Source organism: Puma concolor, chromosome D2, assembly GCF_028749965.1.
Source record: "Puma concolor isolate L17-30 chromosome D2, mPumCon1.1.hap2, whole genome shotgun sequence".
Lineage (NCBI taxonomy): Eukaryota > Metazoa > Chordata > Mammalia > Carnivora > Felidae > Puma > Puma concolor.
Window position 1 is genome coordinate 46988170 of NC_141677.1, and position 18190 is coordinate 47006359.

The following is an 18190-nucleotide window of genomic DNA, read 5'->3' on the forward strand; positions in this document are numbered from 1 at the left end:
AATCGGCTGCATTTCTATACACCAATAATGGAGCAGCAGAAAGAGAAATCAAGGAATTGATCCTATTTACAATTGCACCAAAAACCATTAAATACCTAAGAATAAACCTAACCAAAGAGGTGAAAAATCTATACACTGAAAACTATAAAAAGCTTATGAAAGAAATTGTAGAAGACACACACACACAAAAAAAGGGAAAAGATTCCATGCTCCTGGGTAGGAAGAACAAATATTGTTAAAATGTCGATACTACCCAAAACAATCTACACATTCAATGCAATCCCTATCAAAATTACACCAGCATTCTTCACAGAGCTACAACAATTCTAAAATCTGTATGGAACCAGAAAAGACCCCAAATAGCAAAAGTAATGTTGAAAAAGAAAACCAAAGCTGGAGGCATCACAATTCCAGACCTCATACTGTATTACAAAGCTGTAATCATCAAGATAGTATGGTACTGGCACAGAAACAGACACATAGATCAATAGAACAGAATAGAAAACCCAGAAATGTACCCACAAACATATGGCCAGCTAATCTTTGACAAAGCAGGAAAGAATATCTAATGGAAAGAAGAGTCTCTTCAGCAAATAGTGTTGGGAAAACTGGACAGTGACCTGTAGAAGAATGAACCTGGACCACTTTCTTACACCATATACAAACAATAAACTCAAAATGGATGAAAGACCTAAATGTAAGACAGGAAACCATCAAAATCCTAGAAGAGAAAACAGGCAACAACCCTTTTGACCTTGGCCACAGCAACTTCCTACTAGACATATCTCCAGGAGCAAGGGAAACAAAGGCAAAAATGAACTATCAGGACCTCATCAAGAGAAAAAGCTTCTGCACAGGAAAGGAAACAATCAACAAAACTAAAAGGCAACTGATGGAATGGGAGAAGATACTTGCAAATGACATATCGGATAAAGGGTTAGTATCCAAAATCTATAAAGAACTTATCAAACTCAACACCCAAGGGGCACCTGGATGGCTCAATCGGTTAAACATCCAAATTCAGCTCGGGTCATGATCTCGCGGTTCATGAGTTCAAGCCCTGCGTTGGGCTCTGTGATGACAACTCAGAGCTTGGAGACTACTTCAGATTCTGTGTGTCCTTCTCTCTCTTCCCCTTCCCCACTCATGCTCTATCTCTGTCTCTCAAAAATAAATAAATAAATGTAAAAAAATTTAAAAAAAATTCAACACCCCCAAAAAAATAATCCAGTGAAGAAATGGGCAGAAGATAGGAACAGACACTTTCCCAAAAAAGACATCCAGATGGCTAAGAGACACATGAAAAGATGCTCAACACCATTCATCATCAGGGAAACACAAATCAAAACAATGATGAGATACCACTTCACACCAGTCAGAATTCCTAAAATTAACAACTCAGGAAATAACAGATATTGGAGAGGATGTGGAGAAAGGGGAACACTTTTGCACTACTGGTGGGAATGCAAACTGGTTCAGCCACTCTGGAAAACAATATAGATATTCCTCAAAAAATTAAAAATAAAGCAACCCTATGACTCAGCAACTGCACTACTAGGTATTTATCCATAGGATACCAAAATGCTGACTTAAAGGTGCACCTGCACCCCTATGTTTAAAGCAACCCTATCAACAACAGCCAAATTATGGAAAGAGCCCAAATGTCCATTGACTGACAAATGGATAAAGAAAATATTATACACACACACACACACACACACACACACACACACACACACACACACAATGGAATATTACTCAGCAATCAAAAAGAATGAAATCTCGCCATTTGCCACAATGTGGATAGAACTAGAATGTATTATGCTAAGTGAAATAATATGTAAGTGACGAATCACTAAATTCTACTACTGAAACCATTATTACACTATATGTTAACTAACTTTGATTTACATAAAATTTTTTTTAAAAAAGAGAAAAAAGCTGTGTATACATATATACATACAATGGAATATTATTCAGCCATCAAAAGTAATGAATCTTGCCACCTGTAATGACCTGGATGGAGATGCAGTATGTTCGTTATGCTAAGCAAAATAAATCAGTCAGGGAAAGATAAATACAATAGAATACCACTCATATTGTGGAATTTAAGAAGCAAAACAGATGAACATATTGGATGGGGGGAAAAAGAGGGAAACAAATCATAAGGGTCTCATTACAAAAGAAAACAAACTGAGGGTTGATGGAGGGAAGTGGGTGGGGGATGGGCTAAATGGATGACGGGTATTAAGGAGGGCACTTGTCATTATATGTATGTCATATGTTTATGTCATATATTGAACATTGTGTGTTATATGTAAGTGATGAATCACTCAATTCTACCACTAAAAACAATATTACAGTATATTTTAACTAACTAGAATTCCAATAAAAATTGGAAAAAAATAGAAACCCTTTTCAACCTCCTATCTCAAACAGATTTTTCAAATACTAGCCATACCCATTTTCTGTTCCTTTCCAGCTTCTTACTACTCCCTTTACTTGTGCTTTCATTCATAGCCCCATTTAACAAAAGCCTCCTAATTTGACTTCTGGTTCTAATCTCTGATGTCTAAAGACAACTGTTCCTAAATTCAAATTTAATTATGCCTGCCCATCACCTTCAAGATAAACCCAGGCTTCTTACATAAGTTTAAGACACTGGCAATCTGGCCCCAGCCAATCTGTTCGTCAGCCCTACTAATCTCCTTTATGTATCTTATGTTTTAATCTTAACAACAAAAAAAAATGCCTTTTTCTTTTGCTTCTGGAAGTGATTTAAAGTTTCTTACTCTTTCTCCTTCTCATCTTTTTTAAGATTACTGTAAATACCTAATTGCTCCCCACTTCTTGCCACCTGTCATCCACCTGGCGACCAGCAATCCTCTTTTTCTAGATAAACAGACAGACAGACATATGCATGGATACAGCAAAAAAAAAAAAAAAAAAAAAAAAAAAAGTCCCTGTACTTTCTTTTCATTCCAAAAAATGGACTAAAATATGTACTCCTTGATCTCACATATATCAACTTCCTTCACATTCTGGCCCACCTTACGTTTGGCTGTACCTCTTACCTTCTCAAGCTTCCTGGCATTCCAATTCACATGTACCCTACAACTCTTGACACATAACATTTATCACCATTAATAAGATATTTTCACAACTTCTTACCTTTGCTCAAACCTCTTCCTCCAGCTTGAAATTTTCTTCCTTTCCTTTTCTTTTTTATTTTTTTTTAACTTTTATTTATTTTTGAGAGACAGAGACAGAGCGCAAGTGGGGAAGGGGCAGAGAGAAAGGGAGACACAGAATCCAATGCAGGCTCCAGGCTCTGAGCTGTCAGCACAGAGTCCGATGTGGGACTCAAACCCACAAACTGTGAGATCATGACCTAAGTCGAAGTTGGACGCTTAACCGACTGAGCCACCCAGGCACCGCATCTTCCCTTCCTTTTCACCTGCTAGATTTCTACTTATTTAAGGTCCTAAATCCAACCTATGTATCTTTTCTTCAAAGAAGCTGGTGAAGCCCCCTATACATATTTATCTGTCTTCTATATTCACAATCCTTGGACTTTGACTCTATAGTAGTATTTACTACATTGTACTTAAATTTGTCTTTTACATATCTGTTTCCTTAATTAAACTATAAACTAGGGGTGCCTGGGTGGCTCAGTCAGTTAAGGATTTGACTTTGCCTCAGGTCATGATCTTATGGTTCACAGGTTTGAGCCCCGCATCGGGCTCTGTGCTGACAGCTCAGAGCCTGGAGCCTGCTTCAGATTCTATGTCTCCCTCTCTCTCTGCCCCTCCCCTGTTTTCACTCTGTATCTCTTTCAAAAATAAATAAACATTAAAAACAATTTTTACAAACCTATAAAGGGCAAGAGCTGTGTAATATTTTGCAGTTGTGTACAGTGTTTAGTATATAATCAGTATCTAGTAAATTAATATAAACTATTAGATTATAATAGTATCTCAAAATGCCTTTTGAATTATTATTTGTTCACCTAACGCACTTTTGAAAGTTATATATGCAAGTTACCTATTATACACATTATTATGCAGTGCTATGCCACTAATATTAGTTATAAATCTCTAAGGATATATGGCTCACTAAAATGTTCTCTTATTTGACATGATTTTGCATGTAACACCTAAATGTGAACAGTTTATAAGGATGAATATTATTTTTGTTTTGTTTTTCTAATGGAAATTTACTTTTCTTTTGGTTCCTTAAATTCTTTCATATATATAACCAAAAATTCACCATGCTAACAATTCTATTGTTTCCAGCACATTATTTTCTTTCTGGAACCAAATATCATTTCTAGTAAAATTTAGTTGTGTACTGAGCTTTACCTTACTTCAAGTACGCTGTCCTCTCCAAAGTTCCAAACACCATGACTCTGGAAACGTACAATTGTTGAGATGACAGAGAAATTACATTGTTTAGGGATATCTTTTTCATCTGTTAATACTGTATTTATGAGATCATAAATACATCTTATTTCTAGCCAAATCAGGCTGTACTTACTACAAAGAGCTGTATCTTGAAAAACTAACCAAACATTTGAAGGCCATTATTCACTGTCTCCACTGAGAGAGCTAGCTATGAATATGAATAGAAAACTCACTAAATAAGCACATTATACCTTTCTGTAGCATCTTTTAAAATATCCTCATAATCATTTTGGGAACTCTGAGGAGAGAATTTTACCTCCTCTGAGCTATCTTCCTTTGCCAAAACCTACAGGAATAAGAAAGGAAAGAAAATTATGGCTATGATTTTAGGAATGTATAGTTTAAAAGAAATATGATTTCTATAGATTTTTTATTTTTTAATGTTTATTTATTTTTGAGAGAGAGAGAGAAAGCACAGGGGAGGGGCACAGAGAGGGGGAGACAGAGAATGTGAAGCAGGCTCCACACTATCAGTGCAAAGCCCAACATGGGGCTCGAACTCACAAACCACGAGATCATGACTTGAGCCAATGTCGGACACATAACCAACTGAGCCACCCAGGCACCCCCTATTTCTATAGCTTATTAAGAAGAGTGCTAAGGTATTTAATAACAGAATTAAAACCACAATCACAGTTTGATTTCTATTCCTATAAAATCACTTGAAATGTATTTCTCCCTATTAAATATTTTCCAAACTTTAAAAATAGAGTATAAAGTACTATGCACACACAAATGATTTTTACTGAGTCACCCAAGTTATTTTACAAAAGTTGATAAAAAATAAGCTTCATTTGTGATAAGAAAAAAAAAAGACTATCACTGTAGCCCAGTGAAGATTCTTACAATGAATGCTTATCACATTTAGTTTACATACAAAATTCTTAGCACTATATTTATCTTTATTTTAATACTTATATAATCTAATCCAGTAATTAATTCTAAGTATGTTTCTGCCATGAGATTTTCTTCTGCCCCCTAGACTTTTTTCCACTTTGTTGCATTCACAGAGTCCTGTATAGTAAAAAAATAATAATAACAAAAAAAATGAGAGTAGAGGGGAAAAATCACATTAAATTAAAAATTCAATCAATATTTTAGCCCTCAATTCTGTTTCAATTAATCCATTCATTTGACAATTATTTTCTGAGGACCCAGTATGCACAGATAGTGGTCTAAGTGCTATGGATAAAACAGTGAACAAGAGAGGTATGTGTTCTGCCCTTGCAGAGCATATATACTCTCATGGGGAGAAAGAAAACACACAAGCAAACACATACAAATTACAGCTGGTGGTGTTACTGCAGTAACAGAGTATGGTGATACGTAACTGCCATGTACCTAAAAGGCAAAAGGAAGGGCTAAGCAAAGAGACAGGGAAGCATCCTGAGTGAAAGAAACAGCAGATCCCAGGTCCAGGCAGAGCCTCTGGCCTCTGCCTAACTGACCACCCTCACCTCATGCCTATTTCTCATGCAGCATCTCAAGTCACAGCCTATATACCATGTCTTTTCATCTTTTCTCAAGTATCTTTGACGACTCTGATTGTGTAAAACTTATTAATCTTTCCCCGCTCGCAAGTATGTGTGTGTGTGAGTGTGCATGTGCGTGTGTGTGTTTTGCTTATTCCATGAAACTTTTTAGACCTGGAATACCTATTGTGGGCATATATGTAGCCATCATTCCAGAACATGGACTCAAACACAATCAATTTTAGAAACAAGCACGTTAATGGACAGATGTAAACAATTACCCAACACTGTTCTTACCAAGCATATTCATTTGGTTGAACAAATCAAAACATATAAGTTATTAGGTTTTTAATCTAATATGAATAAGGATTGCTTGAAATTAACTCATTTTAGCAGTAGTTTTCTAAATATAGTAAATTCTAATGGATTAGCTAATTGTCATTTTGAATAATACATAAAACATAAAAAGTCTTTCCTTGTGGTGACACAAGTATAGCACAACATACAGAGTTGTTGAGTCATTATGTTGGACACCAGAAACTAATGTAATACTGTGTGTCAAGTGTACTTAAATAAAAATAGGTAGATAAATAAATAAAAATTGAAATAAAAAGATAAAAAAGTCTTTCCCTATGCAAGAAAATCATCTACTCTCAAATACTTTTCCAAAATTTTTTAACATTTGCTTTTAATATTTGGGGACTTAATTCACCTAGAAACAATTTCGATGTGAAGTGTTCCTCACCCACTCTGCGCAACCACCAACAACGATCTTGCGTTCAACTGGACATTCACAAGATCCAGTAGGCCACACCTGGTACCAGATGAGCTTTGCAGAGGATACGGTGGAAAACCACAACATGTGAGCAGGACAGTCTTACGCTTGCCCTCATTAAGAGTCCTAGCAGCATTCTAGTGTAAGCTCGGTGTGAAGCAATGGGTGGGTGGGTACCTAAGTCCCCCTCCTTAGAAACCTCAAGCAGCACAGGAACCCATATCTCTTGTAAGAATGCATGAACCTAACCTAGGGCTCACTGCAAGGGGATTCCCACATTCATGCCATTAGTACTCTCATTAAGACATTTATTGTCCTAGTCATAATCCTCCCTGTCTGGGGATCATTTTTATCATAGCCAATGCCACCTGGTAATACAGCTGATAGTCCACTTTTACCAGGTTTCCAGAGAAACAGGGTGCTAGAAGGCTAACACAAGACCATTTTCTCGTTGTGAAAAAGAAAAGGTTCATTCATCTTTACTCACAGGCAATAATGTCATTTTATTTTTCCTGTTGGAATAACCAATTATACCAGCACCATTAATTGAGCACACCATTCTAGAAATCTACAATGTCACATGAAAAGTTCCCATATGTGTATAGGTCTTTTCTAGAATTTCTATACAGTTTCATGGGTCTTATTTGCCACTTCCTATACTGTTTTCACATTTCCTTAATTCCTACAGCGTTCTAATAGGCCTTGACACTCTGCAGTGCCAGTGGCCCTCTCCACCACATATATACTCTTGCTTTCTTTCCTAATACTGTCTTGCCTATCCTTGACCTTCTGTTTTCCCAAAAGCTTTTTGATCAGTTGATCAAACCTCAAATATACACTAACAAAACAAAACTTTGGAATTTTTACTGAAATTAAGTTAAATTCATTTCGTATTTAAATTAGAGACAACTGTTTTCTTTATTATATTAACTCCTCTTATCCATTAATATGATACAGCTATACATCAAAATATTTTTAAATATTCTCAGGAAAGGCAATTCATACCATTTATTAAATTGACTCTCACATACTTTATAGCTGTAAATATAATAGTATAATCCGTTATGGTAGATAATTTGTATTTAATATTTGGTATACATATGCTAACTACTGCATAATGAGAAAATCACGTTTTTATATACTGTAATTTTATACTTATTCTATTATAAATATTTTAAATTTCCATTATGATTTCTTCTTTGACCCACGAGTTTTGAGTATGTCTTTAAATTCCAAATGCATATTTTTTCTATTTGTGGTTGATTTCTAAGTGAATTTCTTTATGTCAGAGATCACAGTCAGCGCTATAAACTTAAATATATAGTATTATTTGAAATTTGTTAAGATATATTTTGATTTGGTACATGGTAAATTTTTATAAATGGTCCATGTATGCTTGAAAAGAATATGGGTTCTCTAACTTCTGGATGCAAGTTCTATATATATGTTCATTATATATATCTTGCTAAATTTTTTTGTTATTTCTCTACTCTTATCTATTCTATTAATAAAGATATATTTTTAAATGGTCTACTCTCATAGTGAAATTATCAATTCTCACTTCTAATTCTGATTTACATATTCTGGTGCTTATAAATTTAGAATTTTATATCCTCCTTGTGAACTAAACCTTCCCGTATTATATAGTGGCCTCTAAAGCCTAATGTTTTTTGCTTTTAAGTTTGTTTGTCTGACATTACTATAGCTACATTACCTCTCTTTTGTTAGTGTTGCTCTGTGTATCAGGGGGAAAATGTTCCCCAAAGATTCCTTCTCATTAACCTATACAGATGACCAACGAATTAAATGAGTTCTACAGAGTTGGCTTAGTCCTGAAAGCTAGTTTATCAATGCTAATTGGTAAAACAAATCCCTAAGCATTAATTTCAGGATAATTAAAACAGGAATGTGAGGATGGAGAAAAAGGAGAACAATACTATTGCACCAACACAGTCCCTCTCTTCTTCCAACAAGACATGTTTAAAAAGCCATTTTCTTAGCACTTGCTCACTGAGAAAAAATGACACCACCTGAGTAAGAATTCCTACCATAATTGAAACCTGAGACATATTTCAAGTCACACTTCAAAATCAACTTGATTACATTTATCCAAGAAGCGAACTGTTTTAGATGGCTGCAATTCAAATTAAAGGCTCACTTAGGACTCTAATACATCTTTGATTGAATGAAATGTGATTTGGCCAGCAACGCCAAGAAGGTACAAGGAGAAATATACTAAATTACCAAGATGTCAGGTCTTTTCAGAGATTGCTCACTGAATCAAATTTGTGTCAAATTAAACAAAGGGCTAGATAAATTTTCACAAGGAGCCTAAGTTGGGTTTTTTGCACTGCATATGCCAAGGACATATGAGGACAAAGTGAAAGCAGTAATACTAGGAGACAGGAGCCTGGTTTCTAGTCTTTTCTCTGTGGTTGAAGAGCTGTATGATCACAGACAAATCATTTTAGCTCTCCAGGACTTAGGTTCTTCATGTCTAAAATGATTGTTGGAAGAAAAATGATTTGACCTAGCTTCCAAATACAATCATCTACAAGTCTATGAGTCTAGATAATTCCTACAGACAGCATCATAACTCAAAGGGCATCAAGTGGCTGTAACATCAAATTAATTCATGAAATGTTAAAAGCTAATTCTGGTAAAATCAGCTGGTTTTCCCAACATACTCTAAAAACCATCCAGAAATGATCGCTAAGATACTCTTTTCTAAAATGAAACTTTAAAGGATATCAAAACTTATCCTAGATAGGTCAAGCCATAAAATATGGGGGTAAAAAAAAAACAATAAAATGTATTTAGTTCTAGAAGGGAGTCAAGCATGGTTATAAAAACAATCTACTTGGGACATTCTATGAAGATGCTCATTTTGAAATTATCAGTCCTTCAAGTAGAAAATCCTTCTGATCAGAGAAAAGTATCAACAATGGAGCTGAGAGCCCAGCAGTACACTAAAAATTGGAGACTGCCAGTCAGATATGTGATCGTGGGTGGCCCTGATGCAGCCACCTTACATGTCACGGAGGAACGCACAGATTCTTACATGAGAGAACAATCAAACCATAGCACTGTTTTTCAAAGAGCAGCATGACTGTCAGCCCTTGGGTGGGGATGGCAACCAAACTGGAAAGTTAGGACAGCAATGTCTGTTCTTGGTACTTATTTTTATCTCTAATAATGCTGCAACTTACAGAATGTGAGTATGAGGACAGCAACATGGTAGAAGTCCCAAAGTTCCAGTAGATAAAAAAAACTGCAAGCCACCCACACGATGACAATGCATTTCACTTTTTGTGCTTTAATCCTGGCAGTTAATCTCCACAAGGGAGGAGACACATGTCAAGGTGAGAGTTTTTGCCCCAGATTTTTCCCAACTCTCTACCTTTCCATGGTTTGGAGATACTGCACCATGTCTCTATCAATTAAAAATTCCATCATCAATATACCTAAAAGTGCTTCAAATTTTATGTGGAATTTATTCTGTATCTCTATCAGTAGCACAAAATGAAATAGATGCCAAAATAAGTAAACTTTCCAGAATAGTATCAAAGGTTTTTTTTTTTTCTTTAGAGTCACAAAGAGTTGCACTCTTTCAAATAGATATTTGGGTCATCTTCAACACCAGAATGAAATGGAACTGAGAATTATTATGCTGAGGAGAACAAAATAGACACCTATTCCTTAGAGGGCTTACTCAGTGATTTAGGCATTAGTCACAATCAATTAGCAGAGATTCCCTCGTCTAGTTTTACCTCACGAGTCACTGATCTAGGTGTCTGACTTGATGAAGGCAAACTCTCCCAGGAAATCACGTCTTTCAAATTAGAGTCCTCTCCCTCCATATCTTTTCCTGAACAAAGAGAAGGGAAGAATTGATCAAATGCAAAGGGCTACACAGAGAAAGGGTGTGCCTTAATGAGAAAAGCCAAGCTACATAAGGGGAATCTACTTTCTTGTTGTAGAGTCATCTCATCTTTATCTCCTGTATTAATCACTTTTCTCCCTGCGTTAAAAAAATAACAGAGCAAACATGATCCTTCTTCTAGGATCATTCTCAGTTCATTTAAGTTAATTTTTGAGTGGTCCCTTTGTTCCTACTTCCATATTATTTAAGAAAGTACTCTTCAAATAAATCCTAAATATACACAACTTACAGAACATATGTACTAGGTATTACAGAATATAATTCTTTCTTCAGGGTCTACTTCTGGGATAAAGAGCAGCGTGTTACATATGCCTCAATTTGACTTCTTGAATTATTAATCATAAATAAATAAGCAAAATGTTAATGTATATAGAAAATCATTTCAGGCTTTATTGAAGAATATAATATGAATCCTCCCTACGAAACTCTGTGCTGGTTTTATTATAGGAGCATTGTTAATTACTCTCTTTCACTGAACAGAGTATTTCAGAGAGGAACCAAAGGAAATATTTTTCTCTGATCTTAGAACTAAGATTTCAGAGTACTGTCCCCCATATCATAGCAGCCATAAATATTATGATTTAGAAATTTTGTGACATGGCTATTATAAAATTAATAGTATAAAATATAGTAAAAAATATAGTAAACAAGTACTTTGTAACAAAAAGTGCACTTGTGAATGTGTTAAAAAGAAAACCAAATAGAAATTGTGAACTATTAAAACACATGAGTTGATTTTATATATATATACATATGTATATATATATGTATCTATCTTAAGAAACATCAATGAAAAAACAACATATCAAAACTAATGTGAAAGTTAGCTAAAGCAGTGTTTAAAGGGGAAATGTACAGTTTTAAATACATTTATAACAAAAACAGAAAAACTGACAAATATTAGGTTTATATGTAATCATAAAGACTAAGAAAAACTAAGGAAATCTCCAAAAAAAGTAGAAAGTAAGACATCATCAAGAAATACAGCAAATAGAAAATAATTTAAAACAATAGAACAATCAACAAAATCAAAGACTTGAAAAAAAGACTTAAAAATATGCAAACTTCTTTCACTACTCAATTTAATTAACATTAAGAAGGAAAAAGGGCACAGCCACAGACCCAACTATCACTTTTATTCATTTATTTGTTTGTTTGTTTATTTTTGACACAGACAGAGCGTGATCGGGGTAGGGGCAGTGGGAGAGACAGAGAGAGACAGAATCCAAAGCAGGCTCCAGGCTCTGAGCTGTCAGCACAGAGCCGGACTCAGGGCTCAAACCCACGAACTGGGAGATCATGACCTGACCTGAAGTCAGATGTTTAACTGACTGAGCCACCCAGGCACCCCCCAGCTATCACTTTTAGAACTAAATCCTTTTGGGGTGCCTGGGTGGCTCAGTCGGTTAAGTGGTTAAGTGTCAACTCTTTGATTTCTGCTCAGGTCATGATTTCACAGTTCCTGGGATTGAGCTTAGCATCTGGCTCAAGGAGCATTTGACACCAAGGAGCCTGCTTGGGATCCTCTCTCTCCTTTGCTCTCTGCCCCCACCCCCACTCACACACATTCTCTATCTCTCAGGATGAATAAATAAACTTTAAAAAAAAAACTTAAAAGAAGTAAGTATCTTTAGACAAATTTGATGAAATGGAAACTTTTATAGAGAATTATAAACCATCAAAATCTACTCAAGAATGTGTAGAAAGCATGAATAATATAATAGCCAGTTTAAAAGTTCAATAATTAAAAATCTCATCCCCAGGAGGTAAAAAGCATCTGGAGCCAGAGAGGCTTCCAGATGAAATTTTATCAAACTTTCAATGAACAAAATATCTTTCTTATACTAATTATTTTAGAGATTTTTTTTAATGTAAAGTTACCAAATTTATACTAAAAGGTTAAGAAAATTCTCACATAAAAACAAAATATGTAAAATACAAGTAATAAAAATCATAAGCCAAATTCAAAAATGGACATAGATGCAAAAATCCTAAGTAAAATATTAGTAAAAAGTGCAATGAAAGAAATGTGTAGATTTAAGTAACATTTATCAAAAAAATTCAACGTATGCTCAATATCATACAAATCTATCAATGTAACTGCGTACATAACAAATGTTAACTAAAGGACAGAAATCACAGTATCATCTGAACATATAACAAAAAATCATTTGAAAAATTCAGTAGTCTTTCAAGGGAGAAATAGAAGGGAACTTCTTTAACTGATAGGAAAGGTTATCTATTCAAAATATTGAGCCAACATTATACTTAATGGTAAAACTTTAGACATATTCTCATTGTTTAAGGAAAACATAAAAATGCCTGCTACTACTACCCTTATTTAACACTGAATAATATATGGGGCCCAAGCACTAAAACAAAAGAAGAAAGGGGGAAAAAAAAACCTTAGGGATTAGAAACAAAGCAAGTAAATCATATATATAAATACTGTAATTGTCTTACACAGAAAATTAAAGAGACTCTATAGTCAAACACTAGAAATAATAAGAAAGTTTGACAGGATAGCTGATAATAAATTAGAAACATTCCATAAACCAACAATAACCAACTAGACATTGCAACAAAAGAAAATGTATCATTCACAATAGAAATAAAAATATAAGGTAACTAGAAATAAACCAAAAATATATAGTAAAAATTGCAAACATTTTATTCAAGTGTAAAAAAAAAATACAATTACTAATGAACCCATATTCATATAGAAGAAAACCCAGTATCATAATAATGATAAGAATCCTTTAAACTAATTCACAGATTCAATGTAAATACAATCAAAATTCAAGCAGGATGTGTGTGTGTGTGTGTGTGTGTGTGTGTCCACGCGTGCACACTCTGTATGTAGACAAACTAGAGAATACAAGTCTAAGAACAGCAAAGACAACTTGGACAAGGAGAACAGATTGAGGGCATTTGCCCTATCAGATACCAATACTCATTATAAGCTAAAGTAATCAACAATGTGAATTAATGTAAGAATAGAAAAACAGATGAAGAAAAGAGAAGAGGGATTCAAAAACAGACACAGGCACATGAGAGCCTTTGCTATTTGATAGTGGTGGCACTGCCAATCAGTAGGGAAAACACTGAAACAAATGGGGTTGGGGAACTGGTTTTCCCACCAGAAAAAAAAAAAAAAAAAAAAGAAAGATTATATCCCTATCTCAGAGCATGATAAGATCAAAGATCAAAATATACAAGATAAAATAAAAGAAGCTATTTTTATTATCTCAGCATAGGAATAGATTTTTGAATTACAAAAACACAACTTATAGAAGAAAATATTGATAAATCTGAATATTCAATAAAAAATACTGTCAACAGGGGTACACCTGGCTGGCTCAGTCAAAAGAGCATCTGACTCTTGATCTCAGGGTTGTGTATTCAAGCCCCATCTTGGGTGTAGAGATTACTTAAAAATAAATTCTTAAAAAAACAAAAATAAAATATACTGTCAACAAAGCTTTAAAAATGCATTCACCAGGAAGAAGGGATATAAAGGATATATATCTAGGATACATACAGAATTCTTGAAATTCAATAAGAAGACAAGCCAATAGAAAATAACGAGTAAAGTATATTAAACTAGCGGCTACTCTTAGTTGAAGTAACAACAACCAACCTCTGCTGATTTGAGAATAAATGAAATTCATTGCATGTCCTCTGGACAACTCCTCTAACCACCTGAATGCTGAGGGTGCACATTTAACACTCCTGATACTGAAGGCTAAAACTGCACCATACTAAAAATCACTGAATATATATGTGTAGAATTATATCTGGACTTTTTACTTGGTTCCATTGATTCCTACTTCTGTCCTTATGCTAGTGTCATAGTATCTTAATTATTACAGCTCTGTAAGATGTCTAGAAATCAAGTGGTTTAAGTCTTTCAACGTTGTTCTTTTTCAAAACTGTTGCTATTCTTAAAGCATTTTTTAAAGTTTATTTTTATTTTGAGAGACACAGAGACAGCGAGAATGGTGGAGGGGCAGAAAGAGAGGGACAGAGAGAATCCCAAGCAGGCTCTGCGCTACCAGCAGAGAGTCCAATGCAGGGCTCAAACCCACAAACCGTGAGATCATGACCTGAGCCGAAACCAAGAGTTGGATGCCTAACCGATTGAGCCACCCAGGTGCCCCCAAAATTGTTGCTATTATTTTTGGGGGGTAATTTAATGGTAATTAATTTCAAAAAGTAATTCTGAAATAGCATGGAAAGAAAAAGAAAATCCTTATGTCACATCATTTTAAAAAAAAGAAATGAAATAAATCAGAGATCTAAATCTAAAAACTAAACTGTAAATTTTAGAAATAAACAGGAGAGAATGTGATTTACAATTATGCAAATGTATTAGTACACAAAAAACATGAAAGGTAAAATAAAAACTGATAAATTAAATTTCATCGAAATTCACTGTTTAATAATTTCTCAGGTTTCTCTTGATTTTATACAATCAGTAAATTTCCAAGTGTCATATATCATACCTTAATTTCACCTCTTTGATCCCAGTTCATTCATGTGGCTCATGATTTTGCTCAAGTTCCCTAATCTCTCTATGCTTCAGGCTCATCATCTATAGAACAGAAATACTAACAGTGCCTGTATCATAAGGATGTTATAATGATGGAGGGAGTTAAGATGGCAGAAAAGTAGGGGAACTGGGATTTTCCTCGTCCCTCAAACACAACTGTATCGAGGTCAGATCACTTGGAACATCCAAGAAATCAATCTGCAGAGTGGCAGAAGAATCTCTACAGTAGGAGGGAGACAGCTTGGCAGGATCGAGGTGTGTGTATGTGACTTGCGGGAGATAAAACAGCATAGGCACGAAGGGGAGGGAACCCCTTCTGTGGAGAGACAAAAGGGAGAGAAAGAGGGGTTATGAAAGGGTGGTATGGAGTTAGCACAAAAGGAAAACCTCTCTGGACCACAGACTGAGGAATGAGAAATACAGAGAGCGTCAGTTTTTCTTTTTTGCAAACAGCCTTAGGCGCTAAAACTTAGAGGTTCGAGTGCACAACCTTCTCTGGAGTGAATCCAGGAGCCTTGGCATATGCTCCTGGGGAGGAGCAAAGAGGCCCTGGAGTGCATAATGTGGTACAGCAATCTCAGAGGTGCACTGAGAGAGAACAGTCCCTTTCTCAGACTCTGGGTAGAGGGTTTATTGTGTACCCAAGGACAAAAGACCCTGCAGGCGCCAGCCAAAGGCCTTTTATCATCAGGGTGGAAAGGCTCTACTCTGGAACAGGGGAGAGGAGACACACCAAGCTGGGTCCTTTAAGGTTTCGGGTTTTGAACCCCAGAGAATCAAAGATATTTATGTCCTAACGTGGAGGCACCCAAATATATAAATCAATTAATCACAAACATAAGCAAACTTATTGATAATAATACCATGATTGTAGGAGACCATAATACTCCACTTACAACAATGGACAGATAATCTAGGCAGAAAATCTGTAAGGAAACAACAGCTCTGAATGACACATTGGACCACATGGACTTAACAGATATATTCAGAATATTTTATCCTAAAGCAGAATACACATTCTTCTCAAGTGCACATGGAACATTCAACAAAATAGATCACATATTGGGTCACAAAACAGCCTTCAACAGGTACAAAAAGACTAAGATCATACCATATTTTCAGATCACAACACTATGAAACTTGAAATCAACCACAAGAAAATATTTGGAAAGCCCCCAAATACATGGAGGTTAAAAAACATCCTATTAAAGAATGAATGGGTTAACCAGGAAATTAAAGAAGAAATTTAAAAATACATGAAAACAAATGAAAATTAAAACATAACAGTCCAAACCCTTTGAAATGCAGCAAAGGCAGTCCTAAGAGGAAAATACATTGCAATTCAGGACTATCTCAAGAAGCAAGAAAGGTTCTAAATTTACAACCTAACCTTACACCTAAAGGTGCTAGAAAAGAAGCAGCAAATCAAGCCCAAAGCCCACAGAAGAAGGGAAATAACAAAGATCAGAGCAGAAATAAACAATATAGAATCAAAAAAAAATAGTACAAGAGATCAATGAAACTAAAAGCTGATATTTTGAAAGAATAAACAAAATTGATAAATGCCCACACAGACTTCTCAAAAAGAAAAGACAGAGGACCCAAATAGATAAAATCATGAATGAAAGAGGAGAGATCACAACCAACACCACAGAAATACTAACAATTATTAGAGAATACTATGAAAAATTATATGCCAACAAACTGGACAATCTGGAAAAAATGGAAAAATTCCTTGACAGTCACACACTACCAAAACTCAAATGGGAAGAAATAGAAAATCTGAACAGACGTGTAGCCAGCAAAGAAATTGAATCAGTTATCAAAAAATCTCCCAAGAAGTAAGAATCCTGGGCCAGATGGCTTCCCAGGGGAATTGTGCCAGACATTTAAAGCAGAGTTAACACCTATTCTTCTCAAACTGTTCCAAAAAACAGAAATGGAAGGAAAGCTTCCACACTCATTCTATGAAGTCAGCATTACCTTGATTCCAAAACCAGACACAGACTCCACTAAAAAGGAGAATTACAGGCCAATATTCCTGATGAACCTGGATACAAAAATTCTCAACAAGATACTAGCAAATCGAGTTCAATAGTACATTAAAAGAATTATTCACCATGATCAAGTGGGATTCATTCCTGGGCTGCAGGGCTGGTTTTAATATTTGCAAATCAATTAAGTGCTATGGTCACATTAATAGAAGAAAGGATAAGAACCATATGATGCTTTCAATAGATGCAGAAAAAGCATTTGACATAAAACAGCATCATTTCTCAGTAAAAACCCTCAAGAAAGTTGGGATGCAAGGAACATCAGAAAAGCCATATATGAAAGGCCCACAGCCAATATCATCCTCAACAGGGAAAAACTGAGAGCTTTCCCTCCAAGATCAGGAACACGACAGGGATGTCCATTCTCACCACTGTTGCTCAACATAATGTTGGAAGACCTAACCTCAGCAATCAGACAACAAAAAGAAATAAATGGCATCCAAATTGCAAAGAAGTCAAACTTTCACTCTTCACAGATGACATGATACTCTACGTGGAAAACCCGAAAGACTCCACCAAAAAACTACTAGAGCTGATACGTGAATTCAGCAAAGTCGCAGGATATAATAGCAATATACAAAAATTGGTTGCATTTCTATAAACCAATAATGAAACAACAGAAAAAGATATCAAGGAATCCCATGTACAACTGCACCAAAAACCATAAAATACCTAGGAATAATCCTAACCAAAGAGGTAAAAGGTATGTATGCTGAAAACTGTAGAAAGCTCCTGAAAGAAACTGAAGAAGGCACAACGAAATGGAAAAACGTTCCATGCTCATGGATTGGAAGAATAAATATTGTTAAAATGTTGATACTAACTAAAGCAATCTACACATTCAATGCAATCCCTATCAAAATTACACCAGCATTCTTCACAGAGCTACAACAAACAATCCTAAAATTTGTACAGAACCAGAAAATATACC

At 35.2% G+C, this 18190-nt stretch overlaps 1 protein-coding gene across 14 annotated transcripts in view; it reads right to left on the reverse strand.

Moving 5' to 3' along the window:
• The window catches only part of PTPN20 (protein tyrosine phosphatase non-receptor type 20), a 113733-nt gene that overhangs the window by 50420 nt on the left and 45123 nt on the right, over positions 1-18190 (reverse strand). For 9 of the 14 annotated variants that reach the window (XR_015241687.1, XM_086680219.1, XM_086680217.1 and 6 more), the window contains 2 exons: positions 10481-10578; positions 4655-4749 (listed from right to left, as the gene is read on the reverse strand). The exons of 2 other annotated variants lie outside the window; for them this stretch is intronic. Coding sequence is in view for 8 of the 12 variants with exons in the window: in XM_086680219.1 (XP_086536345.1) it covers positions 4655-4749; positions 10481-10578 (193 nt within the window). In the remaining 4 variants the exon portion in view is untranslated. Of the gene's footprint in view, positions 1-4654; positions 4750-10480; positions 10579-18190 lie in introns of those variants that run through there. 3 more of the 14 variants (XM_086680227.1, XM_086680225.1, XM_025917727.2) reach the window with 2 other exon arrangements.